Here is a 24638-nt window from a genome sequence, read left to right as displayed (position 1 = left end):
GTTTACATCAATAGAAGTCTTTAGAAATGGCTGGGGATTTCCAACTGTAAGGAGTAGAGAAGATCGTATCATGGTATTGATGTGTTTTAGGTTGTTCTGTTGTTTTTGAATTAAGCATAAAGCCATACAATGGGCTATCTGTGCTCTGCCCACCACGGGTACCGAAACCCAGATTTTAGCAGTGTGAGTCTGTAGACACACCGCTGTATCACTGGGAGACATGTAGGTTAGGAGTTTAAATTTGACCAAACTAGTAGAAGCTAATCAATGACGAATGCCTTAAAGCATTCTGTACATTAGTGGGATTCTTTAGAAAATTACACCTTTCACTATGATATTCCACCGTGTAATTTTGTTTGCAGTGTCCAATAGTAGTGTGAGACATATAATACCCAGGATCTGCCTTAGGCGGTCAAGAGTCCCATCGTAAATCTAATAGAGAAATGTCAATCTTTTCCAATTATAATCTGTGGCAAGTGTTAGTGACAATATTTAGGCCGTATTTAAATGCAACGAGATGCATACTGTCCTTCCTGTTAAGATAAATTTTGCTTATAATTTTGGGTAATACTGTGTGTGTTTTGTGTTTCATTCAGATAGGACAGAATCAGTTGTGCAGCAAAGCGTATATTCGTCATTGCTTAAAAATTTCATTTGTACAACTTACTTTAGTAGTATGTAATGACTGCAGATCTAGAAAGTTAAAAACGTATTTGATGACGCAAACAGAAATCTTAACATATTCTTTGGAAGACAGAATTGAAAATATCGTAGCAATGAAAGTTAAACTAAAACATCCATTCTTACTCGAAAGAATGGCGTAGTGTTTGGAACGTTCAAATAGCGACCTGCAGGTCGCGGAATCGAATCTCAGTCACCCAACATGCTCGCCTTTTCATCTGTGTGAGCGTCACAGTGTGACAGTAGATCATAGTGTTACTTGGTAAAAGAGTAGTTCAAGAGTTGGCGGTGGGTGATGTTGACTATCTGCCTTGCGTCTAGTCTAGTACTGCTAAATTAGGGACGTCTAGCGCGATAGCCTTCGAGTAGCTTTGTGCGATATTTAAAACAAATCAAACTTATTAGAAAAAATATTATAAAATACTAAATGTTATTATACTCAAATGAGCTAAGGTACAGATATTCGCATAATGTATATCAGTAAAACCTTTTACAAATTACTCATAGGGAAATATATATATATACACACACACACACACACACATTTTAGAAAATGACTATATAGCCATATTGATGTAAGGTACAATAAACACAACACTGGTTCCTTACCGAGTAGAAGAAACGTAGACAGAAACGTGTTTAGAACATTCATTTCTTTTATTATTTGCATACCTGGTAGAGTATTTTCAAAATATTTTCTACAACAGTGATTATGTACTTGATGGTTTTCTCCTAGTTTTATTCTATTTTTTACTCGAGAAAGTTCCGAAACAAACAACAAATATACATTAATAAATTGTTCTTCAAAACTGAGCCTTAAACGAAAAGATTAATCAACAATCGAATAGTAATGAAACTGTCTTCACAAAAGGTGAAATGATATTTATATCGATGTTACCAAAGCAAAATTTAGTTGTTGTTTTTTATCCTTACAAATGCACAAAGATATAATTTGTTTTGGTTTAAGGATTGTGTACTGAGTTGTATATAGGGTGTTAAAGGTAGATAACTTCTGTAATCATTGTCAGTCAAACTTTATCTTCGTTTCTGACTTATAATCTGAAATATGAGAATAATTTTCAAATTAAACATCTGTTTATTTTTGATAGATTTTCAATTCGAAAAAAAATCAGGAAAAATTGGATAATCGTTTTTCACCAGGTCATTTGTTACGTTCTCAGAATTACCTAAACAGATCATTATTTTCCAATATTTTTTTAGTGACTAATCTAAAACTGCTTTGAGGAAAAAGTAAAAGGCTTGTTGGAATTTTTAATATACATTGTTTGACTACCAATTTCGTATTTAATAAAAATTTGAAGCTCAAAACTAGAAGAAGAAATCTATAAATACTCCAGTCAAAGAATCAGACTTTTCCACATTGACAGAGATTAATTAATTTATATAGCGTAGTAAATTTTCAATTTATTTTTCAGAATATTTTTTATTATTTAATAATTTCTTCCATCTTTGCTGATTTCGTACAAAATTATAAAAATATATTCTTTTATGAATTCCTGTGTCTAGTACACACAAAAAACACTCATTATGTTCTAACATTTTATATCTAATAACATGTGCATATTGCTTTATGTTATATAATTTGCTTGAAAGAAACTAATAACTCTTTTAATATTTCTCTTTAGCGTTTACGGTATAATAAGTTATAATTCTGGTATTAACATTTTCATTCACTTCTCTTATTATATTAAATTCCATGTATTCTTATACCTTGCAATCAGTAATAGACGACTGTAAAAATAATATGATGTAATCGTATATACTTCACATTTATAGTTAAAAATAATTCATATCAGAAGCTAAGAAACAATATACTTAATTAAGAATAATTGTAATTAAATAACTGATTTTATTTTTTGTTTTAAGGTACACAACGAACGTTTTTTAGAAACTTGTTATCTATATTAAGTTTTTAAATTTTATTTTCAAAGATTTGCTTTAATATAAAGGACGTTGTATAGACATACATCTGCTAGCAACTAAGCAAAAACAAAACTGACCATCGTTTTCCAAATAATCATGCGATAATTTATTGTTTGTGCTGTATGTACAAAATAACATGATTCGTTTACATCGTATATTGTTCAGAAGGAGCTGTTTGTGCAAAATAAAATGATTTGTTTTTATCGTATATTCTTCAGAGAAAGCTGTATGTACCAAACAACATGATCTGTTTCTCTCAGAAAAACACTTGCATTATAGTTCTGTATTATTCTCATTACTTAATTTGTTTGTCACAGTAATACTGATGTAAGGGAAAGAGACATAAAGTTTGTCTCAAACAATAACAGCTGTATTGGAGGAAATACGTTAAAATAAAGTTTAGATACGCTATTACACATATTCTGTTTAACTCACAACCATGTTCTAAATTGAACATCAATCTTTTCTCACATCTAAGATGTTTTTAATTATATATCATGACTTTTTGTCAATACACATCACCAAACCACAGAAATTAACAGACACTCGATTATATCCAACATTCGTTTTAGGATTGCAATCCTATTATTTGGAACAGACCAGATGTTTGAAAATACATAGTGGTAGTTTTCTTCTCTAAAACACTTTTAGTAGCTTTCTTTATAGTAATGCCGTGGAATCTAGATAAACAGTTTCTTGTCATCACCCCCATGCAATCTGTACAGCCATATTAAGCATTATTATTTACGCTAATTACTGAAGCTAATATCACGTCACGCTAATTGTTCTTTAATTATGAAAACGTCATAAAATTGGCAAATTGTGTTTAGAATTTTGCAATGAATAGTGAATAACAACCGTTCACCCGTATAATTATTTTGAAAACTTGAGATAAAAACTGGTAATCTATTTCGCTCGGCCAAACCAATACTTATGTATCTCCATGTCTTTTCATCCTATAAGTCTGCTCTTTACAGTCATTCATATGTAATCTGAATGACAAAAGACTAAAAAATAATTTACATTTACATGAATGGGTTGTAAAACTTTCAGATTGATAGCTCATGTAACTTTTTGCGTAGACATGAACAGAAATTTTGGTCAAATTTGAGCGGTTTTTGTTGAATAACTTTGAACAGGTGGCTTATAATTAGATTAAATTTTACATCTAATTGTAGGTTGTAATGATCTAGTAATGTGCCATATTGAAAAAAATCTATAAAGTTATGTATCTTTTTTATTAAATATATTTTCCGTACTTTCGTTGCGAAGAAATAAATCAATCAAAATTGGATATTTTATATCTAGTATGGTTATTAATATACTGCCTTGAAGTTTGGTATGTGAATTAAATGTCCAGTAGAAAACATCATATGAAAATATGTGTTAGTTTGAATTACCACAATCCGAACTACAGAAAGTTGAACTTCGCTAAACTATCATTCCTGTTAATATCACACAGTGTCTCCTGCAGGTTGTCTTGGCCTCAAGAAACTATATCGTGTGTCTTTGAGTTATTTACAATTAAAAATACACTACGTTTTACTGAAAAAGTACCAACCTTGTGAGAGGGAGGGGAACATTCAATTTGGTTTGGACAGCGCAGCCTTAATGAGAGGAGAGACAAAAAGTTTTAATAAATATTATCAGAGTAGGAGGGAGGAAACATCAAGTTTTATTGAAATAGCGTCAGGAAGGGAAGACATTAAATTGACCCAAGCTCAATTGGATTACAAAGGGGAAGAGACATAAAGTTTTACTAAAGCATAAAGCATACGAAACGGTGAAACATAAAATTGATCCAAAGAGTTATAGAGTTTTTTATTATTCTAGAGACAGATATGAATATAGGGAGACTACTGCATACTGGTACAAGAGAAAAACATGGTTGCGATTTAAAATATATACGATATTTTTCAACATCTATCCAGTGTAATGAGTAAAGATAGGACTAATTCTATACCATAAAGTATCAACTGCATTATTTCAGGTTTCTTTGAGAAATGTTATAAGCACAAACATATATAAAAGTGAACAAACTTTTTGCGATGTTAACAAATATATCTGCCTAATGTTTATTAAAAAATACAATATAAAATTATATATCAAGATATCATTTGCGATTACGAGGCTAATTTTTTTAATGTTCTTTTCTTACGTTTCAATTTATTTAATGCAGAAGAAGAATTGAAAAACAACAAATTGAAAGTTCCACTGCTTCTTTGTACAGCAAAGAACTTGACAAGGACAGTTTACACAGAATATTTAATTATGCTTATTACTCTTTGTAATGTGTACATTGCAACTGTTCAACATTCGAATGTGTTATGGATTGAGGAAGGTGAAGAGCATGTGTCAGTTCAAGGCCACCATAGAGATTGAGTGGGGTATTTAATTATAGAACAGTCTGCAATCGTGTATGTAATCTTTGGGAAATATATAATAATTGCTCTAAGAGAAGACTTGTTGAATGATACAAGAACGTTTCGACTGTTGAATACTACAGGGTGTTCGGAAAGTCACTGTGCAGTTTTGTAATCATATTTTATTCAGTCTATTTCAAGCCAGCAACTGATAGCGGTGTTTAGAAACAAAATAAAAATGATCCAGGCCTGTATTGATGCCAACGGGGGTCACTTTCAACATTGTTTATAATTGTCATTTATATTTACCTCAGTATTCTATATTGAAACATGTCTGTTAATAAATATATAAGTGCACAGTAACTTTCCGAATACCCTGTATAACCAGTAGCTCGCGCTTGACTTTAAAATTACAGTCGTATTTTCCGAGTGTTATTTGGTTTCATCATCATGCACAACAGCATTCATAATCTCTCTGTTTTTCTGTTTGATTCTGACTGTGGGCCTGGATTTTAGTACGTAGGGAAATCAATAATGTATGCAACATGCTATCATATAAATAAGTTTGTTTGAAAGTATTAGAAAATGTATTGATATCAGAATAACTTTTCCAATAACTCATCTCGTGTATTAGACACAGACTTTCATCCCTATATATTAAACTACCAGTACTGTCGCTAATACTTACTGAGAACCAAATCGTATACATTTCTGATAATGAGCAGTTATGCTTTATCTCAATTTAGAGAATAATTTTAAAGACATGAGAACTTTTCTGACAAAGTAAAATTCTTGCAGTGTTTGTACATTATTTATATACTCTAACTTTTGATATTCATTTTTAATCTCACTGTATGACTGCTGTATTTATTTTAAATATTTCAGGGTATTGAAGGCGCGTCAGGCATTACGAATCCCCTAATAAAGATACTTGTTTTTTTTTTAATTTGGCGTAAAGCTACACGAGAACTATGTGCACTAGCCGCCCCTAATTTAGCATTTTAAGACTAGACGGAATGGAGCTAGTCATCACAACCTACCGTCAACTCTTGGGCTACTCTTTTGCCAACAAATATTGGGATAGACCGTCACTTTATAACGCCCCCACGACTGAAAGGGCGAGCATGTTTGGTGCGATTGGCATTCAAACCGCGACCCTCAGATTAGGAGTCGAATGCCTGAACCCACCTGGCCATGCCGGACCAATAAAGATACTATGGATACAAATTCTTTCACATTTCTTGCGACTTTTTCACGTTGAAGACACGTGCTTAAGTGTACACGTGGAATATTTCTAATTTTATACTGTACTAATTCAGTGATTAGATTCATTGCAAGAAGGGCTTAACTACGAAAAAATGGTTATTTTGTCAGTTGTATATTTGTTCTATTTCATTAGATCTCTCTCTGACCCCCTCGAAGAGTTTAATTGTGAAAAAATGGTTATTTTGTTATTTGTATTTTCCTTCTCTGTCATTAAAACTCCCTATATTACCCCATTTGTCCTAAGAATTTCATGATCATATTAAAATAACGACAGTTCGAGAAATTTCCAGTCTCGTTAAGCCTTATAGTTTCTGTTTATGCGGATTTATTAATGGTGATGGTTTTCCTTTCATAATTGTAAAGACTTTTGTATTTTACTCATCTTCTGTTCTCTTAATATAGATTAGTTATTATTGAATTAAAACTTTATTTATGTACTATTACACTTAATACGCTGATGTACGTATGATCTTAAAATATATATCTCCTTTAACACTGTGTAAATACAATTTGCCATATTTCTGACGATATCCCAATAAGGGGAATAAATATTATAGGGCATAATCATACATTACGGGAATAATAAGTTAACAAAATGTGCCTTTAAAAAAACGCAATTCCCTTTCTGTCAGTTTATTTAGGAAAATTGTATGTAAACCATATGCCTTCATAATTATATATCCCATATAATAATATTTTACCATTTACCGCGGTGGGAGGAGTTTGGGGGCTAATAAAAAGTAGCCATTAATATTCAATTACTTTTAATACTTCAAACATTTTAAGACTTGAAACATCTTAAAAGAAACAAGCGTTTTGATTGTTGTGATTTTTTTTTTGTCTAAGCTAGAATTGATAGTGTATGACAGAAAAGTTTATATACTGAAAGCTAACATTTCAATTTTCAGTTTATTTTAGCCCCCCAGTGGCTCAGCGGTATGTCTGCGGACTTACAACGCTAAAAACCAGGTTTCGATACCCGTGGTGAGCAGAGCACAGATAGCCCATTGTGTAGCTTTGTGCTTAATTCAAAACAACAATTACTACAGTTTATTTTATTAAAGCGTTTATTATTACTAGAGATCCATACGTTTAGCATGAACATATAATTATTGCGTCTTCAAAGAAAGCAAAAATTTCTATTTATACTAATATATAAGTATATATAAGTTAGCATGGTTTTAGTAAGAGTTTTGTACTGTTATTACTCGAATGTATGATTATTTTTCGAGAATGTAACAAAACGATTCACTTCGCATATAAATTATGTTTTAAAGAACACATAAAAGTTTTCGTGCATATATTTGTTGATACTTGATTTGCGCAGAATATTGTGTAACATTTATGTGTTTGTTTTCTTACCAGTTAACTTATGCTGATACTCATCCGATGTACACAATGGAAAACTACCCGAATTTTTTTCGGGTTGTACCGAGTGAAGCTGCCTTCAACCCTGCAAGAGTGGCACTACTGCAACACTTTAACTGGACACGTGTTGGAACACTCTACCAGAATTCACCGCGATACGCTTTGGTAAGCTTAACGTTCTATTTTAGTGGTAAATATATATATATACGGTTCGTGACTATCGTGATTTAGTCTGTGATCGTGTTTTTCATTCTAGATAGAACAGCTTCTGTGTCGTCTGGGAAATAATGTATCAAAAGTTCCCTGACTTAATGCTAGCTAGACGCGAACGTCATAAAACAACGAAACGGGTGAAAGAGCGTTTTCGAGTAACTGGTTTCCGGTGTAACTTTCAAAACTGAACACTTTCTGTTTGTATAAATGCATCACGGAAGTGTACGAAGTGTCAGATCTAGAAGGAATTTTTGTTGTGTTGCTTGTCCGAGATGGTCATTGCCATAGTAAGGGCATATTTATTGTAGACAAAACAAAATTGTTTATGCTTTTATGGTGACACAAAACCAAGGTAAACGTGATTTACCAGAAACAGTGCCTTCTACAACACTGTGTTACACATCCAACATTATCTTTACTGAATAAATAAGATAAAATTTTTCACAAGGTTATATCTTTGTTTTGTATACATACTAGCTCACTCAGTAGTATATTTAATACCATTTATTATCATTACATATATTCTTCAATATTACGAAAGATTGCATTTTTAGCGTTTTAACAATAATTACATTACAGTGGTCATAGGTAACTAGAAAAAACGATTGGATACGATATACTCAATAATACCAAAGATGTCACGCACAAAATATCCTTCATTATTCATACTAGTATAATATCCACCCCTATATTTCCATGGAACTAAACAATATATATATATATATACACAAACACGAAATGAAAAATATAAATCAATCTTCATAAATTCCAAAAGCGCAAAGCGCTCGTTTGTGCAACACACCTCATACAGCATTCACGGAATGCGTACATATATTTTATCAGAATATTTTATCATCTTTAAATAGCTAAATATCATATATTTTATCCTTCATGTTTATTTTCTTGTTTTTTTTACTTAGCTTATAGAACATATTCTACATTACTGTGGAATTACGTAGGATATATTTAACTTTCTTTATGGCATTTCTAGATTATACTCCATGGAATTATGTGATATGTACCATCAATCACTGTGTAACTAAAAAATGCATACGTATGTAGTCTGCAACGAACCATTTCCACAAAATTACATGAGACCCTGTGAAATACACTCAGTTATCTTCCACAAACTACTCGTGATATTCTCGATTTTTCGCGCCTTATTACTTAGGATATATTTCATATTACATCTGGGAAATTCACTACCTCCTTAGCCCATCCTCACTAAAAAAAACTACATGGAATATACTGCATCTTTTTCCACAAAGCTATGCTGCATATGCAAACTATCTCAACATTACATAAGATCTACTCACTCATTTATATAAAACTTCATGGAGTCTGTTCGATCATCTGTATAGAAAAACATCATGCTTCTTCACTGTGCAACATATGATATTATCTGACTTCTTATGACTGTTACAATTTTTAATTTACCATTAACGTTTAAATTATGAGTTACATATTGAAAAATACTTACTAAATGTTATACACTTGAGGTCTCATAAATATGTGGGACGATTTCTATCGTTTGCGAAAAGTTTTATGTTGCTAGAAGACGCCATGCTATATAAACAAGATACGCTCATAAATAAACAGACGGACGAATGAATTGGTAGATAAATATATTATTTCATTGTTTTATTTTCTGTAACACAGTAAATATTTATTAAACATCGTGCTCTTGTGTTATTCATAAAATTCGTCATATTTTTTTCTCGCTAAGCCTCACAGTAAGCTGTTGACAGAGCTCGAGACAGCGAAAATAGAAATTGCTGCACAGTATGGATTCGTTGACGAGTTGAGGTCCGCTATTCAGAAGCTAAAGGTAAGTTTTTCCTTATAGTAAATAAGCAAAACATTTTATCGAGATGTAGATAATAACAGGAACTGATACACCAATAAGTCTACGGATTTACAATGCGAAAATCAAGGGTTTGGTTCCTCTCGGTGGACACACCTGGTAACCCGATGTGGCTTTGCTATAGGAAAAACACACGCACTCATTCTGTACGTAATACCCAATTCTTACCAATACCACGTAGCAATTCATTTATAAGAACAATTAAGTAATATAACTGATGTGGCAACATTAAGATAAGCTCATTGTTTAATTATATAATTGTTAATCTAATGTGTGTTAACTTATACATAGGGAAAATAGCATGGAACTTACATAGTAAAATTACCGAACATGATCTTACATACACACTTCTGACTATAACAGAAACATCACTATGAAGAAAATAATTTTAAAATTACACAAAATGAAAGTAATTTTGATAAAAATAGAAATAAAAGTAGAAAATAATTTAAAACAAATCAACGTGCTGGTGTTTATTTATATTTATTTGGAAAACGAACTTTGAAACTACGCGCATGTCGTGTCAGATTTTAGGCTGAACATTCCCTAATGTCAGCGTGCTCGAACTGTGAATCTGAGTATGAGTCCCGTTTCTGCAAAAAAATACCCTCCGAAGTTTAGGAGGTATAAGAGTGACAGTCAAACCCCCATTATTGAGTCAGAAAGTAATAGCCCCAAAGGTTTGGTTTGGTTGGAATTTTGCGCAAAGCTAGCTGCCCCTAATTTAGCAATATAAGATTAAAGGGAAAGCAGCTAACTAGTGATCACCAACCACCGCCAACTCTTGGGCTACTCTTTTATCGACGAATAGTGGGATTAACAGTAACATTTTATAACCCTCCCACCACTGAAAAGATGAGCATGTTTGGTGCGACGGAGATTCGAACCCGTGACCCTCAGATTACGAGTCGAGCACCCTGACCACCTGGCCATGCCGGGTCCAGCCCCAAGGCTTGGCGAATAGTGCCCTCTCCCTTTTGGAACAGCTGCAAATTAGGAAAGGCTGTGAGCGGATAGTCCTTATGTAACAAACAGAAATGGTAATACTGCGACTTCGTTATTAATGACTTGCCGTCAAAGTCAGTTAAAATGTAGCGAACAAAATAAATTAGGGATTAAAAAAGTAATGACATTACGTTTTAGGTCAATAATAATAATACAGGCTTGGTAGAATCGCTATTAAGATTTGGTTTGTTTTCAATTTCGCGCAAAGCTACAAGAGGGCTATCTGCGCTAGCCGTCCCTAATTGGGCTACTCTATTATTAACGAATAGTGGGATTGACCCGTCACATCGTAACGCTCCTACAGCTGAATGGGCGAGCATTTTTGATGTGTCAGGGAGTCGAGTGCCTTAACCACCTGGCCATGCCGGGCCTACCTATAAAGGTGTACATTAATATTACAGTGGATATAAACGTTGACATACCTTAGCCATATGTTGCTTCAAATAATCCCAAGTTACAGGAGTTACAAATCACATGATTTATACAGAGCAACTTATTGTTCGCAAAAATGTGTGATGTAGTTTTGACTTTTACAAGATAATAAATTTAATTTCTCAGACACCAGATGAAGATCTGCAATGCTAACAGTTTTACGAAATTCGGGTTCTCGATTACCGAATCGTCAAAGGAGATTGTATGATGAATAAACATCGAGGTTCAACTCGAGTTTTGCATATTGTTTAATGTCCCTAGTTTCGAACTGCTACTCAAAGGGAAAGTAGAAAGCCAAAATAACCTACTGACACAGGAAATTTGTTTGGCTTTTAATTGAATAACGGGAATGACTGTCGCTTTACAACATAGTTTCACTAATCTTGGACATTTCGAATGACAGCCTGACACGTTTATAAGTATTAGTTAAAGCTCGGTCTTGTTTCATTATTAAAGAAACTTGTGAGGAAAATTATAGAAAAAAGTTTCAGGTTGTTTTGACAATGTTACTTGTTCAACATTCTGTTATGTTCTATCTTTTTTATGGTGGCTAAAAGGGATTATTCCTTTATTAACTCCGTAAATTTATGACAAAATTGATCTAATACCTAGACCGCATAGTGTGATTATGATGTACGCAGTACATTTGCTACTAAAACAGCACGATGCTTTGCTTGAAGTTAAGCAGAAATGTTCAAAATGAGCTGTCTGTGCTCTGCCGCCACAGGTATCGAAATCCGCTTTCTAGCGTTTATAAGCCCAAAGTCATACCGCTGTGCTATTGGAACTGGGTGGTGCACCTATGACGTAACCTTGATATTGCATTATTACCTAATTGCTTAAACAATATGCCGAGGATGGCAGGTTCGAATCCCCGTCGCACCAAACATGCTCGCCCTTTCAGCAGTGGGGCGTTATAATGTATTGGTCAATCCCACTGTTCGTTAGTGATGACTAGCTGTCTTTCCTCTAGTCTTATATTGTTAAATTAGGGACGGCTAGCGTAGATAGCCCTCATGTAGCTTTGCGCGAAATTCCAAAAAACATAAAGAGCTATTACTTAAACACCATGTTGCTATTAATATTTAAACGTTATGTTGTAATTATAACTTAAATAGAATGTTAACATTAATACTAGATATATAGCGATTACTACCAAAAGAGTATTCTGCTACTGATAATTAAACACTATATAACAATTATTACTTAAACAGTATGTTGCTACAAATATTAAGTAGTAGATATTTAAATGTTGGGCATTACGAACAGTTAGTGCAAAAGCGGTTTTAATAAATATATATTTTTGTTCACTGATAAATATAAATATTATTATTTTGGTTATTACCTTTCCTATCTTAACAGAAACGTTTCCGCAATCGTTAGCAGTGTACTCGATAATAAAAGCACATAATCAGAGCGCGGACAGATGCTGCGCATTTAGTTAATGCGAAATCGAAACTAACGTAATAAAGTTTACGTTACTAATGCTATTAAGCAACTACGCTGAACAACAGCTGGCGTATGATTACAGTCACGACTTTAGTGTATACAAGAAATGTAATAAAAGCTGTAAATGAAACTAGAAATATTTCGAATAGGCTGCTCTCTAAGTGTACATACATATATATATATACATAACAGCTCAGGAAACGTAAAAACTTACATTTAAAGGAGAAAACGAGTCTATTCAGGTATGCTGAGTAACGTGTATAAATCGTTACTGAACGAGCATATGGTAACGGAGGCTTGGTCTGCATTCGTTGTTTAATACGAGAATCAGCCCAGTTTCTCTGAGTAAATACGAACATGTCAAGTGAACAGACCAAATATTGAAAACTGTAAGCGGTTTGCTTTACTTCTGTGGCTGAACGATCTTTCAGAAACTTGAGAGATATTTTATCAAATGAGCCATCCTTTTGTTGTTACATTCTCTAAAAGTAGAAGTATATTTAGAGTGAAAAAACAATACTGGATATTTTACATTTGTTGTGTAATCTCCTGGCATACACTACTCTTCTTTCCTGCTTCAATTCATTTTGATTTCACTATTTTCAAAATTCTATGCACTTTTGTTTCGGAGTTGTGTATAGAGATAAATATAAACTAATGAAAAGGGTTTTTGTCGGGCCTATTTTTTTGAGCGTTGCTACACAATGGTGTTTTATTATGATTGAATGATTACAGTATTTGATTAAAATGTTAATGTTAAATGTACATCGCATTGTTACATAGCTCTAAAGTATTTCCGAATTTGTTCTTTTTATTACAAAATTATGACGCGCATATCGTATCTAATTAACAGCATTATAACTATTGTAGACCTCCAGAAGAATAAAAGAAAACCTCGCAAAACGAGAGCAGCTTCAGTATTATGAAAAATAATTTCATTGCATTCACGTTATTTGTTTTTGTTTTTGGAAATGTTCTAAAAGTAAGTAGTTCACCACAGTAACTTCTATTTCTTTATTAATTAGTAAAGCGATAGTTGGATTGGTTTGCATATTGAAATTTATTAACATGAAAAATTTCATTTATTCATAATTACACGAATCTAGTCTTTGAAAAAAGTTAATTACTCTGGCACTGTATGAAAACAACTTGCATAAAATTATTGAGAAAGTAACATTTTCTATTTGCTACAAACTGTTGCCACGCGAACTGATTTTTTTAACATGTTTATTTGCATAGAATTTCATTAAATTCTAACTAAGGCCCGGCATGGCCAGGTGGTTAAGGCATTCGACTCATAACCTTAGGGTCACGGGTTCGAATCCACGTTATACTAAACATGCTTGTTTTTTCAGCAGTGGGGTCGTTATAATGTGACGGTCAATCCTACTATTCTTTGGTAAAAGAGTAGCCCAAGAGTTGGCGGTGGGCGGTGATGGCTAGCTGCCTTCCTTCTAATATTACACACCTAAATTAGGAAAGTCTAACGCAGATAACCCTCGTAAAGGTTTGCTCGAAATTAGAAACAAACAAATTATAACAAGATTTTTGTAACCTTAGAAACGTCCTTTCAATCTATTTTCGTGTTTGCTAATCAAAATTGATACAGAATAGTTTCGTTGCTAATACGCAAAGAAAAATATAAGAGAAATTGATTGAAAAAAAATGATCTTCAGTTCCAAACGGAACAATTACTTGAAAGTAAAACTGAGGTATATTTACTAATAAATTAATATTTTGTTATTGAGTAATCTTAATAACTGTTGAGATACTGAGTATATTTCACCTAATAAGTGCTTTGAATTGAAGCTGATTAAGGAAAGAAATATTCATATAGAACATAAAAGTAAAATAAATTTGAAAACACATATATTAATATCTCCGTCATGCTCACTATTATTACAAAAAAATTTACTTGAAAAGAAATACGTAATAATGGATTCATAACAAGTTATAGTAATGCTACATACTTTCAATTATGTAGTATTTCTCATCGTATACATGCATCAAACCTGAGTTATAGCACAAACTGTTTTGAAATAAGCTCCTGTTAAATTTACAACTATATGAATTATGCTTACAATTACATTAAAGTAAAATTAATATGACCTACAACGTATTTACAAATTTTAGATTTAAATGTATACATTCGCTTATGCTACACGTTTTCTAATGATACATATACAACGAACAAATGTTGACTTCGTTATATTATAATGATCTTGGAGCCTTATCACGTCATTACACTCCATATCGACAAGTTTGGCCAAGTTCTATGTGATAATCGTGATACTGCAGCATACTTTTTACCGCAAAATGCTTCTCCGAATGGATGTCATGTCTAAAGCACAATCTCCCTCTCTGTTTCGTACCATAATCTGTCTTGTAAAAAAAGAAAATATGGTTTCTAGCACCTTTTACAGTAGTCCGAACACACGTAAATCCATAAGTCTCCTTTCGGTGAGTTGAATAAAATAGAATAGCATGATTATCCATTTCATTTTTCAGCCACTTAGGGTATGGGATGGTTAGACTGATATGTCGAGGAAGTGACAAATGAGAACCCACGTGTCCCATGACGCTATATTTTGCTTACTACCACTGGGATGAGACATGTTACAGATTTGTATTTTGGTGATCCTTTTCACCATGTTCATTTGTTTTCTAATGTAATTAAGAAATACAGACGATATGAACACATCTTTATAATTTGAATGTATGAATATTTGGTACCGGGAAAGGCCTGTTACAAACCTTTTCCAAAAGCAAAGAATTTTCGATGACTTTACATTACATACATATCTCCAAACAATGTCAGAATGTATTTCTGATACATATCTTTTCACAGCAATTTGATATCAGCTGTGGTTGGCACGTGTCTTGCTTTATTATAAGATACTTAACCCTCTGTAAAAAAAATAAATGTTATTAAATAATTACTTACGTAACTATAAAATATTGAACGATGTGTAGACATGCAGTCTAGCAATTTGAAATTATTTAACTGTTAGGAGGCATGTTATACAGAGTCATAAATAAGAATGTAAGAAGTCAAATTTTGTTTATCCATATCTGTGCTACTGTGTTTTTCTTCAAAATGAGATTCAGTTACCTATACGAGTTAAATCAGTATGCAGTCGATTAGTTTTCGTTCTGGTGCTAAATAATCTAAACAGAAAAGCATTTCTAGGAAGGACTCGTTTCAAGGTTTATCCCACTAAATAAAAGTCAAGTGATGCTACTTAACAAAAAGGGTTTTAGCCGTGTGTATCCTTTAACCTTATCACTCTGTCTTTGTATAATTAAATCACTGGACATTCTAGTGCACTAGATAACAAGCCTTACTCTATATGACAACACATCCTAGTACAGTGGATAACAAACCTTAGTCTATATGATAACGGATCCTAGTGCCGTAGACAACAAGCCTTAATTTATATGATAGCACATCCTAGTACCGTAGACAACAAACTTTAGTCTATATGATAACACATCCTAGTGCCGTAGACAACAAACCTTAATCTATATGATAACAGATCCTAGTGCCGTAGACAACAAACCTTAATCTGTATAATAATAGATCCTAGTGCCGTAGACAACAAACCTTAATCTATATGATAACAGATTCTAGTGCCGTATACAACAAACCTTAATCTATATGATAACAGATCCTAGTGCCGTAGACAACAAACCTTAATTTATATGATAACACATCCTAGTACCGTAGACAACAAACTTTAGTCTATATGATAACACATTCTAGTACCGTAGACAACAAACCTTAATCTATATGATAACAGATCCTAGTGCCGTAGACAACAAACCTTAATCTATATGATAACACATCCTAGTACCGTAGACAACAAACTTTAGTCTATATGATAACACATCCTAGTACCGTAGACAACAAACCTTAATCTATATGATAACAGATCCTAGTGCCGTAAGCAACAAACCTTAATCTATATGGTAACAGATCCTAGTGCCGTAGACAACAAACCTTAATCTATATGGTAACAGATCCTAGTGCCGTAGACAACAAACTCAAATCTATATGATAACACATCCTAGTGCCGTAGACAACAAACCCTAATCTATATGATAACACATCCTAGTGGGGGCAAGTACTTTTTTACATTCAATCATAAACATTACGTTACTTCCTGAGATACATGAAGTACACCGTTTTTTTTTTCTCTTTGTTGTTTAGTTTGATCGGTTTGTCAGATGTGTTTCCTTCTATTATTGTTTTTCTCTCCTCCTTGGTTTTTGTTTTTAGTTTTTTGTCCTTCATGTTTGTTGCTTAATCTTATTTGCCTCTTTTATGTGTTTGTTTTTGCTGCTGTTTTTCTATTTTCGTTTTTTATTCTTGTTTTATTTTTCTGCTGTATGTGTCTGTTTCTGTTCTTGTTTTTGATTTGGTTGTTACATTGGAATAAGAAGTCATCGTTTGTGTGGATATATTGTTGTTATATGTTCTCTTTCTATTTAATGTTGGAACTAACTTAAAAGTTTTGTTACCTATAAAATATTTATAATTGCTAAATACCTCTACGTATATGTAAGTGTATCTGTATTTCTATAATATTATATATTTAAAACGTACCTAGATTGATAATTACATTGTGGTTATAAAGGAAGCTCCTCTTCAAAACAACAAATTTTTGAAGAAGTATGTTTCACTCACTAACTGGCAAATAGAATCAAGTTTAAGAATGAAATACAATAAAATCAAGTTTAAGAATGGAATACAATAAAATCAAGTTTAAGAATGGAATACAATAAAATCAAGTTTAAGAATAGAATACAATAGAATCAAGTTTAAGAATGGAATACAATAAAATCAAGTTTAAGAATGGGATACAATAGAATCAAGTTTAAGAATGGAATACAATAAAATCAAGTTTAAGAATGGAATACAATAAAATCAAGTTTAAGAATGGAATACAATAAAATCAAGTTTAAGAATGGAATACAGTAGAATCAAGTTTAAAAATGGAATACAGTAGAATCAAGTTTAAGAATGGGATACAATAGAATCAAGTTTAAGAATGGGATACAATAAAATCAAGTTTAAGAATGGGATACAGTAGAATCAAGTTTAAGAATGGAATACAGTAGAATCAAGTTTAAGAATGGGATACAATAGAATCAAGTTTAAGAATGGGATACAATAGAATCAAGTTTAAGAATGGAATACAGTAGAATCAAGTTTAAGAATGGAATACAATAAAATCAAGTTTAAGAATGGAATACAGTAGAATCAAGTTTAAAAATGGAATACAGTAGAATCAAGTTTAAGAATGGGATACAATAGAATCAAGTTTAAGAATGGGATACAATAAAATCAAGTTTAAGAATGGGATACAGTAGAATCAAGTTTAAGAATGGAATACAGTAGAATCAAGTTTAAGAATGGGATACAATAGAATCAAGTTTAAGAATGGAATACAGTAGAATCAAGTTTAAGCATTGAAAAAAATTCGGCTTTTTATATACGAACAAAATATCAGATGGTAAATCTCGCTCGAAAGCCTCGCCATTAGCAAAATATGATTAAACGTCATTTTCATGCAGTCTATTTGAAAATAAACACGAGTATAAAGACTTTAATTGTATATTTCACCCTATTTTCCATTTTACTACTGCGGGTAAGCATACAAATTATAAATATTAAACAAATATAAATGAAAGTCATACAATTTGCATAACTGTAAATGGAATGCATATAGCAGCATCCTGAGCTCTGAAAGATATTAGGCTTATTTTTTTAGGGCCCGTCAATGCAACCAACTAGAAATTAAAGTGAAAGATGGTCATTATAATATATCCTTTCTTGTTGGCGTGTCTGAGATATCATAAACCTTTAGCTCATTCGATATATAAATTTAATTAAAATTTTAAGACGAGTTGAAAAACAATGGCCTGAAAAAAGGATTCAATCTTTTATTTTGCGCATTAATTGAATAATTCCAGCACACCTAATCAAAATTATACAGAAAAGCGACCCTCTACGGTACAGTACACCCGATAAAATTCACTGAGGTAATATTCAACCAGTTTGAAAACTTGTGTTTAAAAATACATATAGACTGGAAGCTCCTTTATCCAAAAATAAGAAAAACAATGGTGAAACAGAACCAAATATCGTGTTTAACAGCTTATAAGAAAAGAAATACCGCGTTGTAAAGACAGCCTACATGAAAATACGGAAAATTTTATCTTTGACTGAATACAGTTTTGTTCCAGTTTTGTTTTTCTTCTTCTTGTAAGAAGTGAAATTGTACAGTAATACTGGAACTGTTTTCCTCGTTCATGTACGTAGTGTCATGTGCCACCACGTTATAATGTGGTTTAATTTCTTCCAAACGTATCTTATTTACATTTTGTATTTTTATCGTATATGTTCAACTAATACAAAAAGAAAAGTAAATCAGGTATTTTAACGAGAAGTGTACCGTGAAATTTCTTTGGACATTATGTAAATATAACAATTGGCCTCGTGTTCCTCTTTCGTTTTGAGCATAATGTTTCAGTAACTAACTTTCATGTACTACACCTTAAAGCATCAAACATTTTCAAACCATTGCACGCCTCCACTTTTAAGTGATACAGACAACAACGAGGTAACTGTCCACGTGAAGTAAAAAGGGCTTTCCTCATACGTGATTTACTTCATAATATTTACTGAAGCAAATTTAGCATTTTCGAAGAAACTGATAATTTTATGTTCGTGGATGTAACGAGATAGTTTAACCTTATTTCTTTATTTTGACAGGAAAAAGATGTAAGAATTATCCTAGGAAATTTCGACCAAAGCTGGGCTGGAAAAATATTTTGTGAGGTTGGTCAGTCGTTTTTGTTTCTTTGAAATTAAGAATAAATAACAAGCCCCTTCCTTGTATACCGTTTAGTTACTAAGTAGTCTGATGTATTATCATTCTCACTTTGATTATTGATTTTGATTTCGTAAAGAAACACTTTATAAAGTATCATAAACTAATTAAAGTAATATATTTTACACCACTATCAGGCGTTTTCTAATGTATAGAATCTGTAATATAAGAATGTGAGATTATTTATACCGTTCTTGTTCTAAATAGTGCTGATTCATTTTAACCAGTGGCCTAGAGAGATAATAACGTATTTACTAAACAGACTAAATATCCGTAAGCTCCACATTAAATTGCTTTAATTGAAGTGTTTGATTCAGCATTTTTAAATTATCAAATTAATATTGTAACTTTGGATGAAAATTTGTGTGTTGTTGATAATTTGGTTTGGATTATCAAATTGATATTGTAACTTTGGATGAAAATTTCTGTACTGTTGATACTTTGTTCTTTCATACTAACATGTGAAGTACAGATGTAGTGAAAGTATGTTTGTTTATAAGTTATGCAATAATAACGGTGAATATTTTGAAGCCTGGATCTTACAAATATATGTGATAAAACCTGTACTTTGTTAATATCGTTGAACTCTATCGAACGTTTCTGATAAAATTATTTGCTAGCGTCTAATACGTATCTTTGGAAAAAATCTCACTTCTTCGTAGAAAGAAATATACTTTTTACTTGGGTTTCTGCATATTTGTCTAGTATTTTTGATTACAAGTCCTTGGAACATATTTTTGAGAATAGCTCACTGTTACAAAACTTTCCAAACTGAAATTTGCTGCTATCCAGAACCTGCTTGATTTTTGGTTTTACTGTTAGATGAATAAACACAAACAAGTTATCATCATCATCGAAAATATACGAAGTTAGAAAATATAACTGTGACGATTTTCAACAATACTTTCATGACGTCATGGTGAGTATGTTATAAAATTCAACTACGTCATCCAGAATTTAGGACAACTTTATGTCATGCGTTACTGTTATTATCAGTTCCGGTTGTGTAGGAACATCGAAAACGTAGGGATACTTTGTGCCAAATGTTACACTTATTATGTATCAGAACTGTCAAGAATTTAAGTCTGTTCTATGTTATGTATTGTTCTTATTATCAGCTATCGTTGTATTAGTGCCATCAAGAACTTAGGGGTATTGTATGCCATGTGTTACCGTTATTATCAGTTACTGTTTTGTTGAAATTATCCATAAATTGAAATGTCATGTATTGCCGTTGTTATCTGTTATAATTCTATTAAAATCGTCTAGAATCTAAAACTACTTTTTGTCGCATGTTACCAATTGTATCGGTTTTCGCCACATTGCAATCTCCAACATTTAAATAAATATATTTTTAAGCCTAAATAATGAGATTGCTGCTATATATTGGCATTTACTTACTGCCTGTTTCTCCGGCTATTTATCTGGAAAATTCAAAGCAGTGCTATTCCTTTCGTAATACAAAATATTTGGAAACTGAGGTCACAGTAGCAATGAATTGCAGTGCAGAGATTAGATACAAAAGTGGCAAGGTTAAAAGCAGATTCCAGAATATGGTTTTCTTATGAAAGAGTAGTAACATTTACAACATCAAGTTATGGCTTCTGAACGATTTGATTTCACCTGGATGTGCAGCTTAAACAGTGAAGCCTGTAAGCTGTAAAGATATTGCAGTACTTCAGAACTTTGTTTACAGGAAATACGAAGCCAACAAGTCCTGTAGTAACGTGGAATGCAGCAGTAGAATCTAATTACACAAGTTAATACCAGAAGGACGAGAATGTGTAACGAAAAGAACGCGCTGAGAAAGTAGACCATGGAAGTTCCGATTCACAAGATTATTTGATATTAAATTGAACAAAAATCAAACCAGATTAATAACTTGTAAGTAATCAAATAACTTGACTTTACATGAATCAGGTTAATTATTAAGTAATTCAATTGTTAGATAGAATGTAGTTATCAAACATGTTGCTCCAAACTATAGTAAAAATTGCTTACCATGGTCACTTGAGGTATAATATTGATAATTCTGATGCACACACACGCGCAAAAACACACACGAATATACATGTGACAGTATAGTCCAGGAAAGTTGTTCTGTTGTGTATATTACTAGCACGCAAAATGAAATTATCCCTTTTCTACTCAGAAACTATTCCAAAATTATTTTGTCACGTAACTTTATGTTCCAGTCAAAAGTTAGGTTTGATTCAACATATTTCACGTGGTTTTGACATTCCAATTTTTTCAATGTGTCATGAATTGAATTAATACCTTATTACACCTCTTACAATAAAATTATTACTTGATCTTATTTACGTATAACTAATTCTGAGTGATTAATATCGCCTTACCTTAGATTTAAACAAAGCACCTTTCGTTCGTACATTTTGCATACATGTTAATTATTTATATACACCGCTAGAGATTTGTACCCTTTACGGATCATTCCTAAAGAGGCTTAAGTCATGGAATATAAAAATATTTGTCTTAAATACCCTTGAAGAAAATAAAAATAACCGCACGATTAAAATATTTATTCTTATTTTGAATTTATAAACAGATATATAGGCTGTCCAGATTTTCTTAAATATTTTTAATCAAAATAACTCCTCATCGTTGCTTTAAATATTTCCTGATATCACGAATTTTACTTGTTAAAATAGGTATTAAGTTCTTCAAACATTCGTGAGTGATAAGCATTGTCTGGTACATTCGTTTGGAATTATTACTACTAAGCCGTGGTAACATCATATGCTATAAGAGAAAGAAAGAGCCCACATTTTTCTCATTGCATAAGCTTTTATGGATAAATAAAATATTCGATATGGATAAAATATTGAAACATTTAGATTGAGCCTAAATTGATGCTTCATTTTTATTTTATTTTATACGTGCTAGTCTTAAACGGGTGTATTTTAAATTAACACTTAGATAAATATTTATGAATTGTTAAACAACAACAAAACTCAAGGACTGTTCATTATTCAACAAAAACATTGATAAGAGCAGATTATCATTTATACTTTTTCAATACAATTTGCAGAGTCAATAAAATGTGTTTCAATAAGTAAAGCATTTTTCTAATTGATACTAGAAGCCGTCGGTGCTTGGTGAAACTCTTTAGTTACAGAATTGATAAAAAAACAAAGTTTCACAAATACCTCATTAATCACCATCAGGGCTTCGCCATTAAAGGCATCATCAGCTATGTACATAAATGGTTTCTTATATACAGTTTAACCAAGTCAACCGCAGGTAGCCTTGATATTCACCTTCAGACAAGTGAGGAGGAACTTAAGTTGGTTTGATCTTTTAGAAAATATAGGCTCTTTAGAACATCGAAATTAAACAGACAAAATAGATGAGACATTTTTTAATGTGAAAATATAAGCTGTAATGATATTTAGATAGTCTAAAAGTACCAGTAAATGTAGTTCTGATTAATGTGTTTTTCTTATAGCAAAGCCACATCAGGCTATATGCTGAGCCCACCGAGGGGAATAGAACCCCTGATTTTTGCGTTGTAAATCCGTAGACTTACCGCTGTACTAGCGGGGGCGGTTTAATTAATATCTAAAAAATCCAGAAAATTTCTAAAAATATAAGATAGTATATGACGCCAGCTAAAATTATAAAATTCGGGATGTTTTCTAAAAAAAACGAAAAATAGAAATTACAATTAATTTTCTCAAAATTCAAAAATTTTCTAGAAAATCTGAAGAGCTTGAGGCTCATAAAACAAGAAATAATAATCTTGGTCATCGTTTAGAGATAAAAATCAGTTTCTAAGAAAAGAAGATCATCCATGTTCCAGTCCTCATACCCACAAAACAGAAAGGATGCAAATTAGGTAGAATACTTAGGTTTCAATGAATGATTACAATGACTGATATCACAGCTTTCACTCAGCGCATAGGAAAACTAGAGAATGCAAATATAATTCATGTTTAAAAAAATGAAATAATATATTCATTTAACTTCCTGAAATCGGTGCAGGCCGAATAAGCATCCAAAACACTGACGAATGAAGGACGTTTTTAACAACTGTTTTAAACAATCAGTGAATGTGCCCCATTTAACATCTCGAAAGACCTATTCAGTTAATTTTGAAAAAATGATAGAGTAATAGTTTTAATCAAAAGTAGATGAATAGAATAAACCATAATAAATTATATTATAGTAAACTATTTTATATTGTGCAATTCGAGCTGTTGTTGCTTTGGTTATCGTATTAACAATAGGTATTTCAAAGTTAAACTGTTATGAAGAATGAGTTTTTTCACAATGTTTGTTGCTATTTTTGTTCATCTAATTAAGGATGTAATTATCCTTCGTAGAAATTTCAATTTAATCTTATGAGCAAACAACACACTAATCACATCCTCTAACTATCTAATTCTGATTCTTCTTAGCAAAAATGTTTGAAATGAAAAACAGCCAAGTGTCTCTATCTAATCTACTTTGAATTATTAATGTAAATGAAATTATTCTTTTATTTGCGATTAAAATTAAATGAATATGAATAATAATTTTTATTCCATATAATTCGTTCACGTGCAGTAACTATTATTCAATGCACCAAATGTACTAAAATTTGAGTTCGAGTGTTCAGTTACTAATGATACATTTTTAAATAAATAAAAATACTCTGTTTAATACTTTACGTATATATATATATATTTATATTAAGATTAGTTAAACTACAATATTTCAAGCACGTTCCACTGCTCTTCATCAACTAAGAAATAGTTCTTTAAAATAAAATAAAAAAACATCTATAAGGATGACATGAAAATATCGAAATAAAAGAATCCAAAGGACTAACAATCCCTCTGACAATCAAACCAGAATTGTGATCATGGAACATAAGATGAAAGAAGTTAATTGGTGAAGTTCAGATTTTTTTACAGAGTAGCGCTAGCATGAAGAATGGACAGTAAAAAAATGGCCCTAAAAACGCGGTATCAACGGAGATTATGGTAGAAGTAAAAACTGACCATTATGTGATCATTATATCTAAACACTTTTCCCATAGTTCACGCCACTACCTGTGACTGACATTTTCAAAACTTTCCTTCATTGTTTTACCATTTATGTTATTCCATTTGTGCTTTGTTTTACTTGTCATTGCAATAAATTACACTGCTAAGA

At 32.0% G+C, this 24638-nt stretch overlaps 1 protein-coding gene across 2 annotated transcripts in view; it reads left to right on the top strand.

Moving 5' to 3' along the window:
- The window catches only part of LOC143249374 (gamma-aminobutyric acid type B receptor subunit 2-like), a 321015-nt gene that overhangs the window by 228018 nt on the left and 68359 nt on the right, over positions 1–24638 (top strand). For both annotated transcript variants that reach the window (XM_076499120.1, XM_076499119.1), the window contains exons 3-5: positions 7620–7787; positions 9562–9663; positions 19364–19429. In XM_076499120.1, coding sequence (XP_076355235.1) covers positions 7620–7787; positions 9562–9663; positions 19364–19429 — 336 coding nt within the window. The remainder of the gene's footprint in view (positions 1–7619; positions 7788–9561; positions 9664–19363; positions 19430–24638) is intronic.

This window comes from Tachypleus tridentatus, chromosome 4 (assembly GCF_004210375.1).
Source record: "Tachypleus tridentatus isolate NWPU-2018 chromosome 4, ASM421037v1, whole genome shotgun sequence".
In the NCBI taxonomy this organism is placed as follows: Eukaryota; Metazoa; Arthropoda; class Merostomata; order Xiphosura; family Limulidae; genus Tachypleus; species Tachypleus tridentatus.
This window is presented reverse-complemented; position numbering and strand designations above follow the sequence as displayed.